At 47.9% G+C, this 15750-nt stretch overlaps 8 protein-coding genes across 8 annotated transcripts; 5 read left to right on the plus strand and 3 right to left on the minus strand.

The window, feature by feature from the left end:
* Positions 1-915: 915 nt before the first annotated feature.
* On the plus strand, positions 916-1580 carry POJ06DRAFT_251997 (uncharacterized protein). The gene has a single exon (XM_056187471.1). It carries the CDS (start codon positions 932-934, stop codon positions 1151-1153), a length of 222 nt encoding a protein of 73 aa, XP_056043634.1. The 5' UTR covers positions 916-931; the 3' UTR covers positions 1154-1580.
* POJ06DRAFT_267776 (uncharacterized protein) lies at positions 1238-1444 on the minus strand (the record flags this gene model as incomplete). Its single annotated transcript, XM_056189261.1, has 1 exon — positions 1238-1444. The coding sequence occupies one exon, from the start codon at positions 1442-1444 to the stop codon at positions 1238-1240; it is 207 nt and encodes a 68-aa protein (XP_056043635.1).
* On the minus strand, positions 1565-2497 carry POJ06DRAFT_251998 (uncharacterized protein; the record flags this gene model as incomplete). Its single annotated transcript, XM_056187472.1, has 2 exons — positions 1904-2497; positions 1565-1851 (listed from the first exon to the last, which is right to left on the minus strand). A coding segment is annotated over exon 1 (262 nt), but the record flags the coding sequence as incomplete, so codon positions are not given.
* Positions 2498-4143: 1646 nt separating this feature from the next.
* On the plus strand, positions 4144-6611 carry POJ06DRAFT_290069 (glycosyl hydrolase; the record flags this gene model as incomplete). Its single annotated transcript, XM_056190329.1, has 1 exon — positions 4144-6611. The coding sequence occupies one exon, from the start codon at positions 4144-4146 to the stop codon at positions 6301-6303; it is 2160 nt and encodes a 719-aa protein (XP_056043637.1). The 3' UTR covers positions 6304-6611.
* A 109-nt stretch (positions 6612-6720) lies between these two features.
* On the plus strand, positions 6721-7169 carry POJ06DRAFT_252000 (uncharacterized protein). Its single transcript, XM_056187473.1, has one exon. It carries the CDS (start codon positions 6936-6938, stop codon positions 7107-7109), a length of 174 nt encoding a protein of 57 aa, XP_056043638.1. The 5' UTR covers positions 6721-6935; the 3' UTR covers positions 7110-7169.
* Positions 7170-10032: 2863 nt separating this feature from the next.
* Positions 10033-10700, plus strand: POJ06DRAFT_99631 (uncharacterized protein). The gene has a single exon (XM_056191894.1). The coding sequence runs from the start codon at positions 10146-10148 to the stop codon at positions 10560-10562; it is 417 nt and encodes a 138-aa protein (XP_056043639.1). The 5' UTR covers positions 10033-10145; the 3' UTR covers positions 10563-10700.
* A 512-nt stretch (positions 10701-11212) lies between these two features.
* POJ06DRAFT_209459 (uncharacterized protein) lies at positions 11213-12741 on the minus strand (the record flags this gene model as incomplete). Its single annotated transcript, XM_056185422.1, has 2 exons — positions 11213-12358; positions 12418-12741. 2 exons carry the CDS (start codon positions 12739-12741, stop codon positions 11303-11305), a joined length of 1380 nt encoding a protein of 459 aa, XP_056043640.1. The 3' UTR covers positions 11213-11302.
* A 582-nt stretch (positions 12742-13323) lies between these two features.
* POJ06DRAFT_290077 (uncharacterized protein) lies at positions 13324-15667 on the plus strand (the record flags this gene model as incomplete). Its single annotated transcript, XM_056190330.1, has 6 exons — positions 13324-13628; positions 13691-13996; positions 14056-14427; positions 14483-14557; positions 14606-15187; positions 15245-15667. 6 exons carry the CDS (start codon positions 13324-13326, stop codon positions 15435-15437), a joined length of 1833 nt encoding a protein of 610 aa, XP_056043641.1. The 3' UTR covers positions 15438-15667.
* Positions 15668-15750: the final 83 nt, after the last annotated feature.

Here is a 15750-nt window from a genome sequence, read left to right on the forward strand (position 1 = left end):
AAATTTATTGTTACGGTTCCAGTTGCACCTAGGGACGAAACTCGAGCAGTTCCCGACACTGCTCCGGGTCACAGCGATACGACCAACGCTGCACCTCCAACTCCGAAAGCTTTTGACAGCAATAATGGAGATCTCTCGGAAGCTCGCATGTCGGTCTCTGCCGTGATGCAAACACCTACGCCGTCTAAGAAGGCGTCAATGTTCAGCAAGAAGAGAAGGGTTTCAAGCGACCTTCGAGAAAGAATTTGTAACGGACTGCTGTCGATATGGTTCAGGTTCCTCATGGTGGTGATGACGATGACGAACCCGAAGAAGGAAATGGCGATGATGACGGTGACGCGGGGAGGTCAGCATACCCGCGAGTCATGTGGTATGAGAATAACTCGCAGCTTTCTCGCGATAATATCCGAGACTACACGCTTTCGCAGAGCCCTCTTGCCGTAAAAAGGAGATGCCTCTGTGGGGCTTAAAAGTAGGACATATTTAAGGAACTTGTCCCGCTTCTCCTCACTGGAATGCCCGTCTATGAACAGCGTATTCTCGATCGACGCGGTGTTCTCCATTATGCGTCTGTTTTTAGGGGCAAGATACGTCAGTTAGAAGACTTGAAAAACAAAATTCTAACTGCAATTAAAATGGTATTGGGCAAGATACCCATACTATGACTTGATGATGTCCCTCTGGGGGGGGGGGGGGGGGGGGGGGGGGGGGGGCAATTTAGTTCTTCGCGGCGATATGCGCGGATTAGCCTGTGGATATTCGAGACTGATTCCGCGTGGCCTCGTCAATCAACTTAGTCCTGAGTCAGGATCGTCAGGTACGCCTTCCGAAAATACTCCAGCGGCTACTTCTGCTCCTGCAGCGGTTGCTTCAACAGCGGCTTAAACGGACGTAGCGCGTTACGTCCCTGGTGGACTTGCTCACGTTGACGATGGAACAAGATCGTCAGGAGAAGAAGGCGCGCTCTGACGCCTTAGGAGAGTATACCGAGGTAAAGCTTATAGAAGCACAAAATGCTCTGGCAAGTATCGAACTTGAGCGTTTCAAGTTAGAGTCGGAGCTGGAGAAGAATGGAAGTAGAGTCTCAAAGGTTGCAGCTGGCGATTTTACGTCAACAAGCAGCCAAGAAGTAATTGTGCTTGCCGCGTATTAGTTATCTATTTTGTCAATCAATTTGTTCTCAAGCAGTTATTCATATTGTCATCTTAATATTTTCGTGAAAAATTATTCATATTTCTTATGATAATTTATCCTCCTCTTCTCTATTGACAATGACTTCTAGTACTGATAATTCCATAGTGCGGAGAAGGTCTCGCTTATCTTTCCCCACACGGAGATCCTCAGCTCTTGCCTTGGCATCGTCATCGTCATCCTCGTCAGTAACAGTGTTCACTATTGATTCTGGCCCATTCGTCAATACGCTCCTGGGAAGTGTCGATACCATGAGACGTTCCTGGACTAGAGCGAAGTTATGAAGGAGGATGCATGCTTCAGTCCAGTATGACGCAAACTGCAATTGCCATCGATTGCCGCTCTAAAGCCGAAGCTCTTTGAGACTCTGAAATGGCCATTCAAATAAGCGTTGCAGTGATCGCTCACTATTCCGATTCTGGATATGGCAAAAGTGCATTGCTTGTTGCGATCCTCGTACTTGTCAGGTCTCCGGTACGGTGACGGTAGCCAATCGTATAGCAGATAACCACAGTCAGCCCGGCACCGCTCACCGTTAGACTTCAAGAGCTGTTCTTGGTGGCGATATATCATACAGCCCTTGAAGCAGACGCAGTCCGGGCATGATCCTGGTATTCCGACGACGTAATTAATCATCCTCATGTCTGGTGTGCAGACAGTCTACTTTAGTTAACAGTAGATGTACAATATGAGCTGCTTTAATTCAACTAACCTTAATATTAAATGAATAGTTATTTTTTTTGTCAAAGAACTTGTCACCATAATAATTATGTTTCAAGAGCACATCCGCTTTTTGCAAGACTTTAACTAGCTTATCAAACGTTGACGGTGTAACCCGGAGATTATTGCCTGCGAATTATGGTTCTTATAATGTCCCACCAAAAGCGAAAGCTGCTCTTGTGAGCGCGGTATCGCAACCCAATCAGACAAGTAATATTTCTGAGAGGCGTGTACTGCCAATTTGAGCAATGACTTCATTAAGTCCATTTGAGTTTTCGAAAGGTAGTCATCCAAGAAGTCATCTACCGCAGACTCTTGCCCAGCTTTGCGTAACAAGTCAGCAATAACAAACATCGTCCTCGATCGATGTGCGTTTGTTAGCAAACGAGATGCCGTACCCTTAAAACGTCATTAGCCATACGTTTCAGATGCTTGTGCTTGTCGAGGATCCTTTCGACTAAATTTCGCCGCCCTGCACGCAGCATTAATAAAATCTCAATAGCGTACTCGACGTCTCCGAGAAAGAGGCACTAGACCAAACGATCCTTCCCAGAAAGCGCTCGGTTTTGGAGATAGCTTATGCGGGCTTACTGGGCCGGTTGAGCCGGGGAGTGCTGGCGCATCGGTCTCCATTATGCATATGTGCAGCCAGTGAAGTCGTCGTCCTCTGTAACTTCGAATGGGAGAATTAGACGCGTCGTTTGCTGGGACAAATAAACTTCAGGGTAAGTCCATATGGCGGTGCACAAATGGGTACGACTTAAAATTTAGCCTGTCCCAAAGAGGAATAGCGCATCGAAGCTCCATGATTCTCCCTCGGTAAACGCTACTTAGGGATTGCCTGATTGTCAAGTTTGCGATAGCCAGCTCCGGTGCATCTCAAGTTGCGTGAGCACTAGAGTTTTATTCTTGTGCTCACTTCAAAAGCGTGAGACTGGGGAGTAGTTCCACTTTGCCCAATTCAAACCCTGCCTATGCCCTCCTATTCCTGCCTCCCTCCGCTTACGCGCCGCCGACGCCGCTGACATACAGCGTACAGAACCCGCCCCGCACTGATCAACGGCGATTTCTGTCTGCCCCTCTAATTGTAAGAAGCCTACCGAACTTAGTTAGCTAACTTCAAACTGCATTTGGTTTAGATTTGTGGCAAGACCATTCCCATCATGCCTTCGGTACTGACAACAGTCATATTGATACAGTCATGCTCACACTTGGCAGTTAGCTGGGCAGGCTGACGTCCTGGCTAATCTAGATCCGAATGCAAAAACAACAAAAAAGTTCCCTAACCCCTAAACCCTAATATCGGATAAACACTGGTTATGAAGTTTTATGCTACGTCTTTGGCTTAGTAGCGTCCGCCAACCAGATTGCGGGGTCGACTAGTAACTCTTGAGAAACAGTTCGAACTAGCACCGTACATCCTTTGCTTCGCTCATACGCAAACTCTATGTTCAGAGCCATCGTGCTAGTTGCGACTAGCGGCTAACCATTGCTACTACCTAACTAATTGCATCATTTTATTTGACTGAATCGATCTGTTCTACGGCCCAAGCATGGCAATCTTTTTGGCCAGCGAGGTTTTTGGGGATTGTCCTGTTATATGTGGAAACACCAGTAGTCCCTGAAAACTAGTATGTGGCTATGCTCTTCCTTTTCCCCGCACTGGTGTTGCCAATTTTCTTCGATCCTCTCATTGCACACATCTAAAGTCAGATCGTTTTTGCGGTGGTGGTGCCATGGCGTGTTGTTAAGATTACTTGACAAATCCACATGGGCTCGTACCTCACGGCGTCACGACTCACGACCAACGGTTGCGATTTGGGAACCTTAACAATTGCGCTGATTAAGTAGAATTGGTTCAGACATTCCAAACATAGCAATTTCGCCGGGGCGGGGGCGAGATGTACATTGACCATCATGCAGGAAATGCGGCGATCCTGGACTTCGCACTGGACCCATGCGCAGTTCCCCGCTTGCTCTGCACAGATCTCCTCGTCGCGCAACCATACTGTCATATCTTTGCCTTGCATTGCAACTTTGCTTGACTATCCCGCTCCCCTTAGCGCACTGCGAGTTTTCTCTTCAATGTCGTCTTCCTTGGTGAATCCCCTCACTTCGTTTGCGGGGCCCTCCATCCCCACTCATAGAGTGAAAGAGGGGATACAAATACCAGAAGAAACCGCTCCTAGTGGGAATTGTTCGACAAGATAAATCAGTCCGCCGAACACAGATATGGTTTCCGTAACGACTTGCATCCTCACAGTACTGATTGGATTTGGCAGTTTTGTCAGGTCCTACTACACTGAGGAGTACCGTCCGCAATTCCACTTCACTCCGGAGCAGAATTGGATGAACGATCCGAACGGACTTGTGTACCACAACGGACAATATCATCTGTTTTACCAGTACAATCCTAATGGGACCACCTGGGGTTTCATGTCATGGGGACATGCTGTCTCGACCGATCTCGTGCACTGGAAGCATCTGCCGATTGCGCTCGAGTGTGAGTCTGATTCCAACGGGAACGTCCTGGAAATGTTCTTCTCTGGTTCCGCTGTTGTCGATGTTAACAACACGACTGGCTTTGCTATTCCGGTCGGCAAGGACCGCCGGGGCCATGTCATCAATTCGACCCCAATGGTTGCCATCTACACCAGCTACTACCCTACGGCCCATACCCAATCCAACGGCGTAGTCATTCGTGCAGGCCAGCAGTCCCAGTCGATCGCATTCTCCAACGATAATGGCCTAACTTGGACCCAATATGAAGGCAATCCTGTCATAGAATCGCCTCCTGCAGGGTACGTCGACCAGTACCAGAATTTCCGCGATCCATTCGTATTTTGGTACTCCCCATCATCCAAGTGGATCATGGTTGCGTCGTTGGCCAACGAGCATATTCTCCTTATTTATTCATCTGACAATCTAAAAACTTGGAAGTTGGAATCTCAGTTCGGACCAGAGAATGCAAAGTTCGGTCAATGGGAATGTCCTTCATTGTTTCCTCTCTACGTGGATGGCAACAATAGAGCAGAAAAGTGGGTTATCCTTATGGGAGTCAACCCTGGCGGTGTCATCACCGGCTCTGGCACACAGTATATTATCGGTTCTTTCAATGGAACGACTTTTGTTGCCGATCCTTCCGATACATATGATCCAACCCAGATTCCCGCTGGCAGTATTGTGTTCCAGAATTTCGAGTCGACCTCGTCTACGTTTAAAGAGTTGGGTTGGAAAGCAACTGGTGATTTTGCCCTTTTTGGTCCCCAGGTCGCATCGAGCGTTACCACGCAGACTATAAATGGCAATCTAGGATCAGGGTTGTTGACAACTTGGATCGTCGATGACAGTGCGACAGGAACTATCATATCGCCTAAGTTCATAATCACAAAGAACTATATCAGTTTCTTGATTGCTGGTGGTTATTATCCATACAACCCGTCAACTGCTGGAACTGCTAATGACAACCAAGTTTCATTCAGTCTTATCGTCGGCGGCCAGGTTGTACATTCGCAGACGGGCGCTGACGCTGAGAATTTGGTGTGGCGAAGTTGGAATGTAGCTGGGTGGTTCGGGGAAGAGGCGTACTTCATTGTCACCGATTTGAACACTAATTCTTGGGGTCATCTACATGTCGACGAAATCATATTTTCTGATACCCCAAAGGTCGAGGCTAATTGGAACGATTTTGGGCCGGACTATTATGCTGCCGCGACATACAACGGGCTACCAACTGCAGACCGGATTGCGATTGGATGGATGAACAACTGGGCCTATGGCGGAAATATTCCGACCAGCCCTTGGCGCAGCGCAATGAGTGTACCGCGTAAACTGGCTCTCAAGACCATCAACAACAACGTCCTGCTCGTGCAGCAGCCAGTGTCATCATTGTCGTCGCTCTACACGCCGAGCTTGTATTCTCGGAAATTCTCGTCTCTTAAGTCCGGCGAGACTGAGATTCCAGTGCCGGCCCCTTACAATGCCAGAATGAAGCTTACAGTATCGTTCAAACGAGGAACTGGATCCAAGTTCGGTGTTATTCTGCGTTCAAACGCCACCAACACCCAGGAGACTATTATCGGGTACGACTTCCTTGGCCAGAACGTGTTCGTGGATCGTTTCAAGTCGGGAGACAACGCATTTGTCGGTTCGGAGCCAAACCAATTCCCAGGTCACTTCATTGCAACCTTGCCGTCAACGTTGACCGACTCCATTACGCTCAATATTCTTTTGGACTGGTCCTCCGTTGAAGTGTTTGATGGCAACGGCCAGGTCGCTTTTACGTCTCAGATCTTCCCGCTTGACGACAGCGCCCAGGTCAAACTCTTCTCCGTCGGTGGCACAACGAGGACTGTTACTGTCGCCATCAACGGTATGAAATCATCTTGGTGATGACGTGATCCTGATGGGATTATTACTGCTACTTCTCTCTGTTACTTGTGGATATTTGGTCGAAAACTGTTGAAGCTGTTATACGAAAGTGTTCTGGCTTATTTAAAATTTCATTCACAGTGCAGACGTTGTATATTGTCTGAGAGTCCGGATTACTAATGAGAATTGAAACTTACGCAGCGTGATGTACTTGGGGGGTAGCTTTGTGGACTTGGAATAAATTGTTGAAGTTACTGTAGTAAAGAATAGACCGCAATGTATAAATTCCGTAGGATCTCATATATATTAGTAATCGTTTTATCGTGGAAGCGCATGTCCGAAGAATCTAATTTGTTTGTAGAACAGAAGCTCGCAGGCATGGTCTTTGGTTTCTCCTCTCTTCTTACTTTGTCCGAAAATATCATATCCTAATTGAAAGTCCTTTCAGAGACTCGAGTGAGTCATGCCTTCAGGTAGTTAAGGTTGGATACAATTAGTTCCTTGAGTATTTCGGAGACGGTTGAAGACGGTTGAACGACTGTCGTAGCGACTTAAACAAACCAGAGGACCATACACCTGTTAAGCGACATAATTTGTAGCCTGATACGCATCTCTTATAATTCACTCAACATATACTCTATCCGCTATTGGCGATGGTTGTATTCAAGTTATACAGCCGACTACCGGGGACGTGGGCTGTTGCCACAGTCGACTTTGCTCTCTTATCCTTCACGATAGTACTGTTTAGCGCCAATACTCAATATGCACAAAGAAATTACAATCTTGAAGCCGATCATAGATCTATGTACCTATCTAATAAAGCCTGAATTGCCTTGCTAGAAGGAGCAGGATTCAATTCAATCGATCTCATGAAATCGAGGCTGCTACTTACCTTATTTGAACTCTCACACGGCTTCTACCCTGCGGCCTATCTATCGATCGGGGCTACAGTCAGAGCTGTGGATGGACTTGTTGTTTATTCACGAAATGTCATTGCGCATAAGTAATAACATTTTGGGACAGTTGTTACTTTGCCGTAGCGGCGCCGGCCACTGCGAACCCTATGTGCAAGAATATAATTCCGCAAGTTCTGAAACAGATTTTGTAGTGCGGGGAAACCCTCAGCTTGTCGGTGGCTGTGCTGGTTGGCGCTGGCTTGGCATCGGGGCGGTAGAGTAAAGCAACGCCGCGCAAGCACTAGAGCTAGTTACGCGGGACAGCTGTATAATAGTAATCGTTATAGTTGGAACGCCCCAACAGTCAAGCCCCGATCGGGGGTTAATATCGTCTCACGACCGAGGGAGTTTAGTTGGTATGTAATGTAATGTATGTTATGGCACTTCTGCCTGTCATGAAGTTTAATTTGTTTTGCTAACTCGGAGGGTTAATTTTGGGGCAGAGAAACTCACACCTTGCACGGTGTCGATCTAGAGCCGTTCTAATGGAACTAGGCCATTTTGGTCGCAATACCCTAAAATTGACATTCAGAATGGTAAATTCGTATGGCGTAGAACCGGTGAAGGTTTGTGTCAATGCCTATTCTACGTAGATTCTTGATTATAAGAGCTAGACCCTGTCGTGATATATCACATTCGATGCATCCGCTTTTGTATGCCAACCATCGCTTGGAGTGGTGTGAGGCAAATCCGCCGCGGACTAACGTTTGTCCGACGAAAGTGGGGTAGAACGTCGCTTGGGACCTGGAGCAGCCTTGTCGATCTGGAACTTCATGGAGCTAATATGAATTCACTACTTGCAGTGTAGTGTGAAAGAGCCACGAGACAAGCCGGTCGTCAGTTAACAAAGCTTGCAATCATGCAATTCCACTGAGGCGAATCACTATTAATAATATTTTATTCTTGCTCGTTTGTGTCAGGGCTAGGCTTGTCTACAGGTGTGTGATAACATGGGTCAGTCCGTGTAGGTCTAGACAACCCCAGTGGCGTCGGACCCAGGTCGATTTTTCACGGCGTATTTCGCTGTTATCGTGCTTGCTAATAGGATGGCGAACATTCTTCGGCAATGGTGTCTCATATTAGATTCTCGGGGAATTTGCAACCGATTGCATACATCCGACAAGTGAGGGGTTGATACAGATTACATTCATCTGACTATCTATTATTTCTAATGCCAAACTGACTGCAACGCTCGTCAGTTAAATGGGACAGTACTTACGTCGTGCGGAACGAGCCCACATCTTGACCTGCACGGTGTCATTTATCTGTCAGGGCATGTGTGAGTCCGTTGCTCCTGTCAGGCATGTACATGTACTGTTTACCAGACAAAGCTTCAAAGTCGGTAATATTAAGCCAGGACGTGCCACCCTGCACTCAAAGGATCTTTTGACAAATGCGCCTGGAGCAAGGATAGATCCGGTGCAGAGTAGTAGAACGTTTAGGCGCGTAGTTTGACCCAAATAATACACTCCGGGCTGGAAATAAATGATCTGGTGGTTGAGGTTCTCCACACCTGTGAGAGCGCCTGGAGTCGGATAGTAGATGTCGCCGCTGGAAGGAATCAAATCTGTTGCCAAGGTACCAGTAGGTAACGCCTCCGCAAATATCACCAGTGAATTGCGAGGCTCTACTTTGAATCACTCCAGTGGTACAAATCCCATAGCAATTGGGACATTAATCTTTTTTAACTCTATTTGAAAAGAAAATGAGACTATACACCTAAAGCACACAATAAAACGCCTGTTATCTATGCACCTGTAAGACAGTCCCAACATTTAAACCGCAAGAGAGTACTACCAGAGCAAATATAAATTTTAACGTGAAGATTTTGATTGATATGGAGTCCTATGCATAAGATCAGTCTTCTAAGAGACTGTCGATTTTTATCGCTTGAACTCGCCGGGTGACTGCTGGGAAGTCTCGCTCTCGAACTTGCTGGTCTCCGTATCGTCGCGCTTGTCGCCTTGCTGTGCTTTGGTTAAAAGGAACCACATGGCGACTACTAATGGCTCTGTTCCTTACTGACGGATGGCTATGTCACCAGATGGACGTTGTGACAGCATTTCTTTACGGAAAATTGCAAGAACTCATATACATGGAGCAACCAGAAGGATTCCAAGAAGGCGATGATCAGATATGCTTGCTCCTTCGCACACTATACGGCTTGAAGCTGTCACCAAGAGAGTGGTACGGACGATTCGCTGAAGCATTAATGCACCAAGGGTTTGAAGTATCAAAAAGTGATCCATGCCTGCTTATTATGCCAGCTCTAATTGTGACATTGTACGTGGACGACTTACTTAAAAGGAAATGTCAGCCATCAGGGAACTAAAACGGAAGCCCCAAGAGAATTTCAAAATGAAAGACTTACGACCGGCGTCATATTTCCTAGGAGTCAATATCAAACAGCGCAGTGACGGATCGGTCAAAATCTCACAGACAACATACATTGAGAACATCCTCAGATGTTACGGCATGGATCTGGCAAAGACCGTCCGTACGCCTCTTCGATCATCTGTTAATCTGGACGAGCAAATGCAAAAGGACTATCAGGCACCATCTGAGTTCCCTACGAGATACCAATCGATTATTGGGTCACTGGTGAACGCAATTACATATTCGAGGGTGCAGACACCCGCCCAAGGCCCACAACACGAAAAGGTTATTTCGTGCCCAAATAGAATTCGTATATAGCATACATTACAACGCCGGATATAGGCATTTGTTAGGTGTCAGACAGCCGGAAAATGAGTGTCACAGCCACCAGTCAGTGAAAATTCGAGCAGTATCTGCTCTATTGTGTCAGCTGATATTAATCAGTATTTTGTTCAGCTGCAACAACCCTGACCCACCACCACAATATTCAACACTAATTTGTTCCTCCGCGGTGGGGAACATCGATTGCGGATGACTCGGTCTCCCATCCGGACGCCATTGCCGGAGATCGCATCGGTTGGTCTTCGACAAGGGCCTGATGAGTCTATATCTCTCCGTACATTGGGCATCCGACTAATTCTAAACATCGAAATTCTGCGACTCGGCTCGGCCTCCATGCTCACGGCTGTAAGGCTGCCGTCGTCAGAATCGCGAGTCCACGAAACAACTGTCCGGTCTCTGCGATACGAACTCGAAGCTATGATCGGTGTCGAGCCCGGTTGTACACTTGTAGGCTTTCACATCCGCCACACGAGCGACCTGTCATCTGCACATCCATCTACTTCCTTCCCGAGCTCGAGGAAATCGTGGTCGATCGTTCTAAATCGAATTAACTGCCAGATATCAACAGGTCAGAGGAGATGGGCCCGCACACGCTCTTCACACTGAGGGACGGGAATGCTGAAGTGCAAGAGAAGCTTCATTTGAGAATCTTTTGTGACCGCGATGTTGTGGAAGTGTATGCCAATGATAGGTTTGCACTGTCGACAGTCGTTTACACAGACGAGCCGACTGCGTTGGGAATAAGTTTGTTTGCTAGGTGGAGGCTAGGTAGTGCGTTGGTCGAGGAAGTTAAAGTCTGGGAAGACATGAAATCTATAGAGAGGGATTAAGTCTACGTCGGATTGGTACAAGAATTGCACTTACAACTTGTAACTGACATTCTAACCGGACTGGTTGGTAAATATATCTTTGTCCACTATGTGAAAGCTGCTGCCGGTATTCCAATGACATGTATCAAACAAATATCCAATTATTATTTCAGCAAACTGGTGTAGGCGTGCAATTGAGGTCTAGACCGCTTGATCTTCCTTACTCTTCGTCAGCGAACTTTGCTGATTTTGTGCGAGTGCCTTATCACCAACTTGCGGATGCTGCTCGGAGACCTGTTAAACTTTTTTTTTGTAATTGAATGTGTTACGGGTTTGACAACTTGTTCGATTCGTAGTAGGAATCTTTGATTATGAAAAACGAGCTTGTGATATCGTTTAATTCTTGTTACCATTTTCTCGCGATTTTTGATCCCGTTAGAAGGCTCTATGGGATTCTTGCACAAAACTCTGGATTAAGGTCAACTAAGTTTATTGCTTCCTGGTGAATTTCCTCATATACAATCTTGGTGCAAGGACCTACTTAAGACTAGCCAGAAATCGTCGCCTGATATCTTGAGCAAGCTTGACATTACTGCCGGCACGCTCACGAGAGTCGTTCGCGCGCCGCTCAAGCCATTCATTGCGATCCTTCACAAACGCCTCCATCCTGGCAATTTGGGCAGCGACCTTCGCTTTGTGGACCACGCTCATTGTCGACATATCAGGGCGCGAAACGTTCTCCGCAGGAGGGAATTCGGGCCTCCGAGGTAGACGCTGCTCGACTGGCAAGATGTCCAACTTGGGGCCGGGCAGAGTCTGGTACCAATACGCAGTGGTGGACCAGTCATCGCGAAGGTGGTTGGCGTGGCCAGATTCCATGGTCACCTTGATCTTCTTGTTGAATCTAACTGGATCTGGCAAGTGCCACCGGTAGCTGACTTGGTAGTTGGGAACGTCTTCTTCGTGGATGATGGTGCCACAGAAGGGAAACTGATTCTTCTGCATGCCCCAGCCGTGACTGAAATAATCCTCGCCGCCAGTGCCGTGCATGCTAGGAGGCCAAGTGTCGTCATCAATAAAAATCATGTCATCTCCCTCACCCCACCAAGTACCTTGGAAATGCGCGACCGAATGATTGCACCCGATGTAGCTGCCGGCACCTTCTGTCTCAAGAATAACGTAATTGCTCTTGCCGTCTAGATTCGGCACCTGAGTCTCCAGACTATTGGTTTGGATCTCAGGTGGCGCCCAGCCATTTGTTGGATTCTCACGGCGCCAATGGGCATGAAAGTACAAAGTGTCTTTGCTCAGTGGTTCGGGCAAGAGCTCGTAGTCGATATAAAAATATTGAAAGTAGGCAGCGTCGTTCTGATTCTCGATTTCAATGCGAGCACGCCTGTTGAATGGCATGGGAAGGTAGCAGTTGAGGGCCGAAGCACCGCCGAATTTTTTCTCTTCGGATGGCTTGACGGAAACCGTGAATGGCATCGATTGCATGTTAGCGGCCATTGAATGTCCCACGCAGAAAAAGTCGCCGATGGGTGCGAGAACGCTAGGGTTCTCCTCACCGTCCCAATACATCTTAATCAAGACCTACCAAGGTTCAGCAACTGGTACAATTTCGAACATGCCACAATGTGTGAATAACATACCTTCCTATAGTAATCGGGATCGTTGACCTCGTAGTTGAGACCAAGCGCATTGTGGATCTCCATCATGGCTACACCGGACTTGGAATAAGGAATGAGACCGGGTCCGACGATGCGGCGACAAGTCTGCACGAACCAGAGATGGGTGATAACACCAGGACCTTCGAGATCGGCCAAGACGGCTGTCTCTCCGGGCATGACAACAAAGGCATCCTCGTTCAGTCCCTTTTGATCCCAACTAGAGACTCGAGCACTACGAACAACTTTGTGCTGCGCAGCGCGACCCATCAAGTCCCCACCGAGGGAGAATGCAGAAATTTGGCTCATGATAGTGATTGAGAGAATAATCAGCTATGACAGTGATCAGCGTGGGGATCGGCAACAAGTGGATAGCTGCACGTACCCAAGATCGGCCTGGAAAGAAAGAATCAATGCGTAAGATTATATTAGAGCTGTTAAGCAGGAGCTGGGGAGAAAAGAGCGGATTCGATCGTCTTTTTGTATTGAAGACTAGTATATCGCTATGCGTTGAAAGTAGTGGTTGACAGCCCGCCTCTGCCCCTCTCTCATCCGCGATCTGCATTCTCCGCTCCCCTCCATTTCTCTGGCTATTGATAGAACGGAAGCTGGAGAGTCGTCTCTGAATGGGCAGAGTTGCAAAGTAAAGGAGTCGCCACCATCGCAGTACTCGGTTTAGGTTCAAAAGTGGGGCAGAGCAAACAAGATGAAGTCGGCCTTAGTAGTCTACTCCGCGGCTTGGCGCTATGCTTGGCGGTATGAGTTTCCCCGCGTCCAAGCACAGACTTTGCCGACAACGTTTACGTCGGGACCACCGTTCCAATTCCCGCGCCTATATAGATCGTGCGGGCCACACATTACTATCTCCCCGGCTGTCGTCTAAATAATGACATGAATACTGCAATGACGTCGCCAACAAATACCGTTGCCTCTAGCGTTCATGGTCGGGTCCAGTTGTCCGAAGACGCTGGATCCAGACCCAGCAATAGCCTGAAACGACAGGCGGAAGGTCTTGGACCGTCATCCGAATCCGCCACCAGCAGTCGCCACCAGCGCCGACGGCGGACTGTTCTGGCCTGTGACGTTTGCAGGTCACGAAGGACCAGGTGCGATGGTCGACGACCACGATGCTCGTTTTGTCTGCAACAAGACTCACAGTGCATTTATCGACCAGCGGCAGCACCAGCACCATCAAAGTAGGTTACTGCTCAGAGATTGCGACCAATTCAACTGATTATTCTTCTCTTTTATTCTTTAGGCTGGAACTTGAGATCTCGACAATTAGAGAAAGTCTGGACCATATCACTCACCTCCTCTCCAATCGAGCTGAGAAACTCCATGCCCCGTCTGTTCTGGAAGCCGCCAGTGAAGCTGTGCCTCCTGAACAAGAGGCAACGCCAGACTTTCCTTTCATGACCCTTCGGACACGGTCAATGATGGATATTATTGGGGTTGACAAAGATTTGGCAGACTTTCTCGTCAACCTGGAGAGAGCTGACATCTCGAGATTGGCTCCTTCAAGGGGTTCAGGGCTCTTGGTGCTTCAATACCAACGGGCGGTAAAGTCAGTAGACGAATTCCAAGGTGCATGTGTGAATAGTAGCTTATACATGGTTGGTTTAGCGCGCTAGCGGCATTTTCTGAAAGGATCCACACCTGGTATCCAATCCTCCACCCAGGTTTTTCAGACCAATTCTTCCAGTCAATCACAGGCTCGTTCCATAATTCAACAGACTCCTGTCTTGTGCTTTTGGTTGCTGCAATCGGTTCGCTAGCCGAGTCCGGGTCTGTTATGGCTGCCCTCGAAGCACGTCCGGATGCCCCGTACATCGAATCTGCACTGGCAATGCTGCCTACAGTGTTGCTTGAATGCAGCCTCCGGAGCCTGCAATGTCTTGTCCTTTTCAGCGTATATTATTGCTGCCTCGTGAAGCCTTGTCAGGCTCATGACTATGCTCTCATGGCGTCGTTCAAGGCACAAAATCTCCTCAAAAGGTATCTATCTAACTCAGCTCGTTCAAGTTCTTTAATCATCTACTGATTGAATTAGTCAGCTTTACGTGGACAATGCTGAAAAATTGGAGCTTGTGCGACGAGCGTTTTGGGCAACTCTGTTGATTGAAAGGTAATGTGGGACTGTATCTGCAGTTGTGCGATTCTGACGAGGGAATAGCGAGTTGGGAATCCAATTTGACCTAGCAGAAAGCGGCATCTGGAAGCTTGACAGCCATATACCGCTGCCGGACAGCCACGAGACATGGAGTATTGCTACAACGGCCAGTCCTGTGTTGCCCACTTCGCCTGAGAGTGTCAATTCAGTTGGAACAAGCTCCGATGAGATGCGATCGTACTTTCTGGCCGAGATCGCTATGCGCAGGATGCTCCATCGGTGCACCATATCTATTAGCACCACTTCAGATGGCCACTTCATCTACGCTCCAATAGTCGCAGCCGAGTTAGAACTCCAATTAGAGCAGTGGCATGCCGTCCTACCGGAGCACCTCCGCTTCGACAGACAGCCCGATTCAGACGACAGGATCGAATCTGCAGCAGCAGGCTTTCTGCAAGCGCAGTACTACTCGTGTAAGGCGTCCATCTATTGGCCTGCAGTATATCAAGCGGTAGAGTCGTCAGAGGCCGACAGCGATCTACTCCCTTACTGTCGCAAATTTTTCGATTCTTATGTCAATTTCATGGTGAGTGCGACTTCTACGGTCCAACGCTGTTTGCCCAACCTCTGGACTCTTTATGCAAGGTAAGAGATCTTCACATATTAGCCTTGATGCTCCGGCGTGTGCTCATTCTTGGGCAGTATATTCATTATCTCCATGGCAGCCTTGAAGGCTGCAAACACGCCATGCCTGCGCAGTACTATGCCATCACAGGTGACGCAGTGCTTTGAACTGGCAAGCGAAACTTTTCAAATAATTGGTGGTGTCAGTCCATCTCTGTCAGCCCTTAAAGAGATACTCAATGAACGTGTTTCGACGCGGCATACAGGCTAAAAATAGAACAACCGGAGAGGAATCGTCGCGACGTATTCGCAGGGTTAAGACTCTACGCGGTTAAGGTGGATAGACAGAGGTGCAAGTAATCTCGACAAATGCTCAGCAGGGGCGCGATAATCTCGGAAACGTTTATAGTTGGCCTGGAGACGGAAGCGTCTGAAGTGCGTACAAGGCCAACAACTGTTCGTGGTGAATTCACTGATACTGGGCCCTTGATTGCGAAAGTTTATTTGGCCGACACTGAACCGATTAAAAAAGTACTTTCCTAATCCCAATGACTTTTCTACTGGCTTTTATAACACATAAAAAG

This window comes from Lipomyces tetrasporus, assembly GCF_029532465.1.
Source record: "Lipomyces tetrasporus strain NRRL Y-64009 chromosome Unknown POJ06scaffold_5, whole genome shotgun sequence".
NCBI classification, from domain to species: Eukaryota; Fungi; Ascomycota; class Lipomycetes; order Lipomycetales; family Lipomycetaceae; genus Lipomyces; species Lipomyces tetrasporus.

Coding starts and splice junctions, on each gene's coding strand:
- POJ06DRAFT_251997 (XM_056187471.1), top strand. CDS start 932: ATGGAACAAGATCGTCAGGAGAAGAAGGCGCGCTCTGACGCCTTAGGA.
- POJ06DRAFT_252000 (XM_056187473.1), top strand. CDS start 6,936: ATGGTTGTATTCAAGTTATACAGCCGACTACCGGGGACGTGGGCTGTT.
- POJ06DRAFT_99631 (XM_056191894.1), top strand. CDS start 10,146: ATGACTCGGTCTCCCATCCGGACGCCATTGCCGGAGATCGCATCGGTT.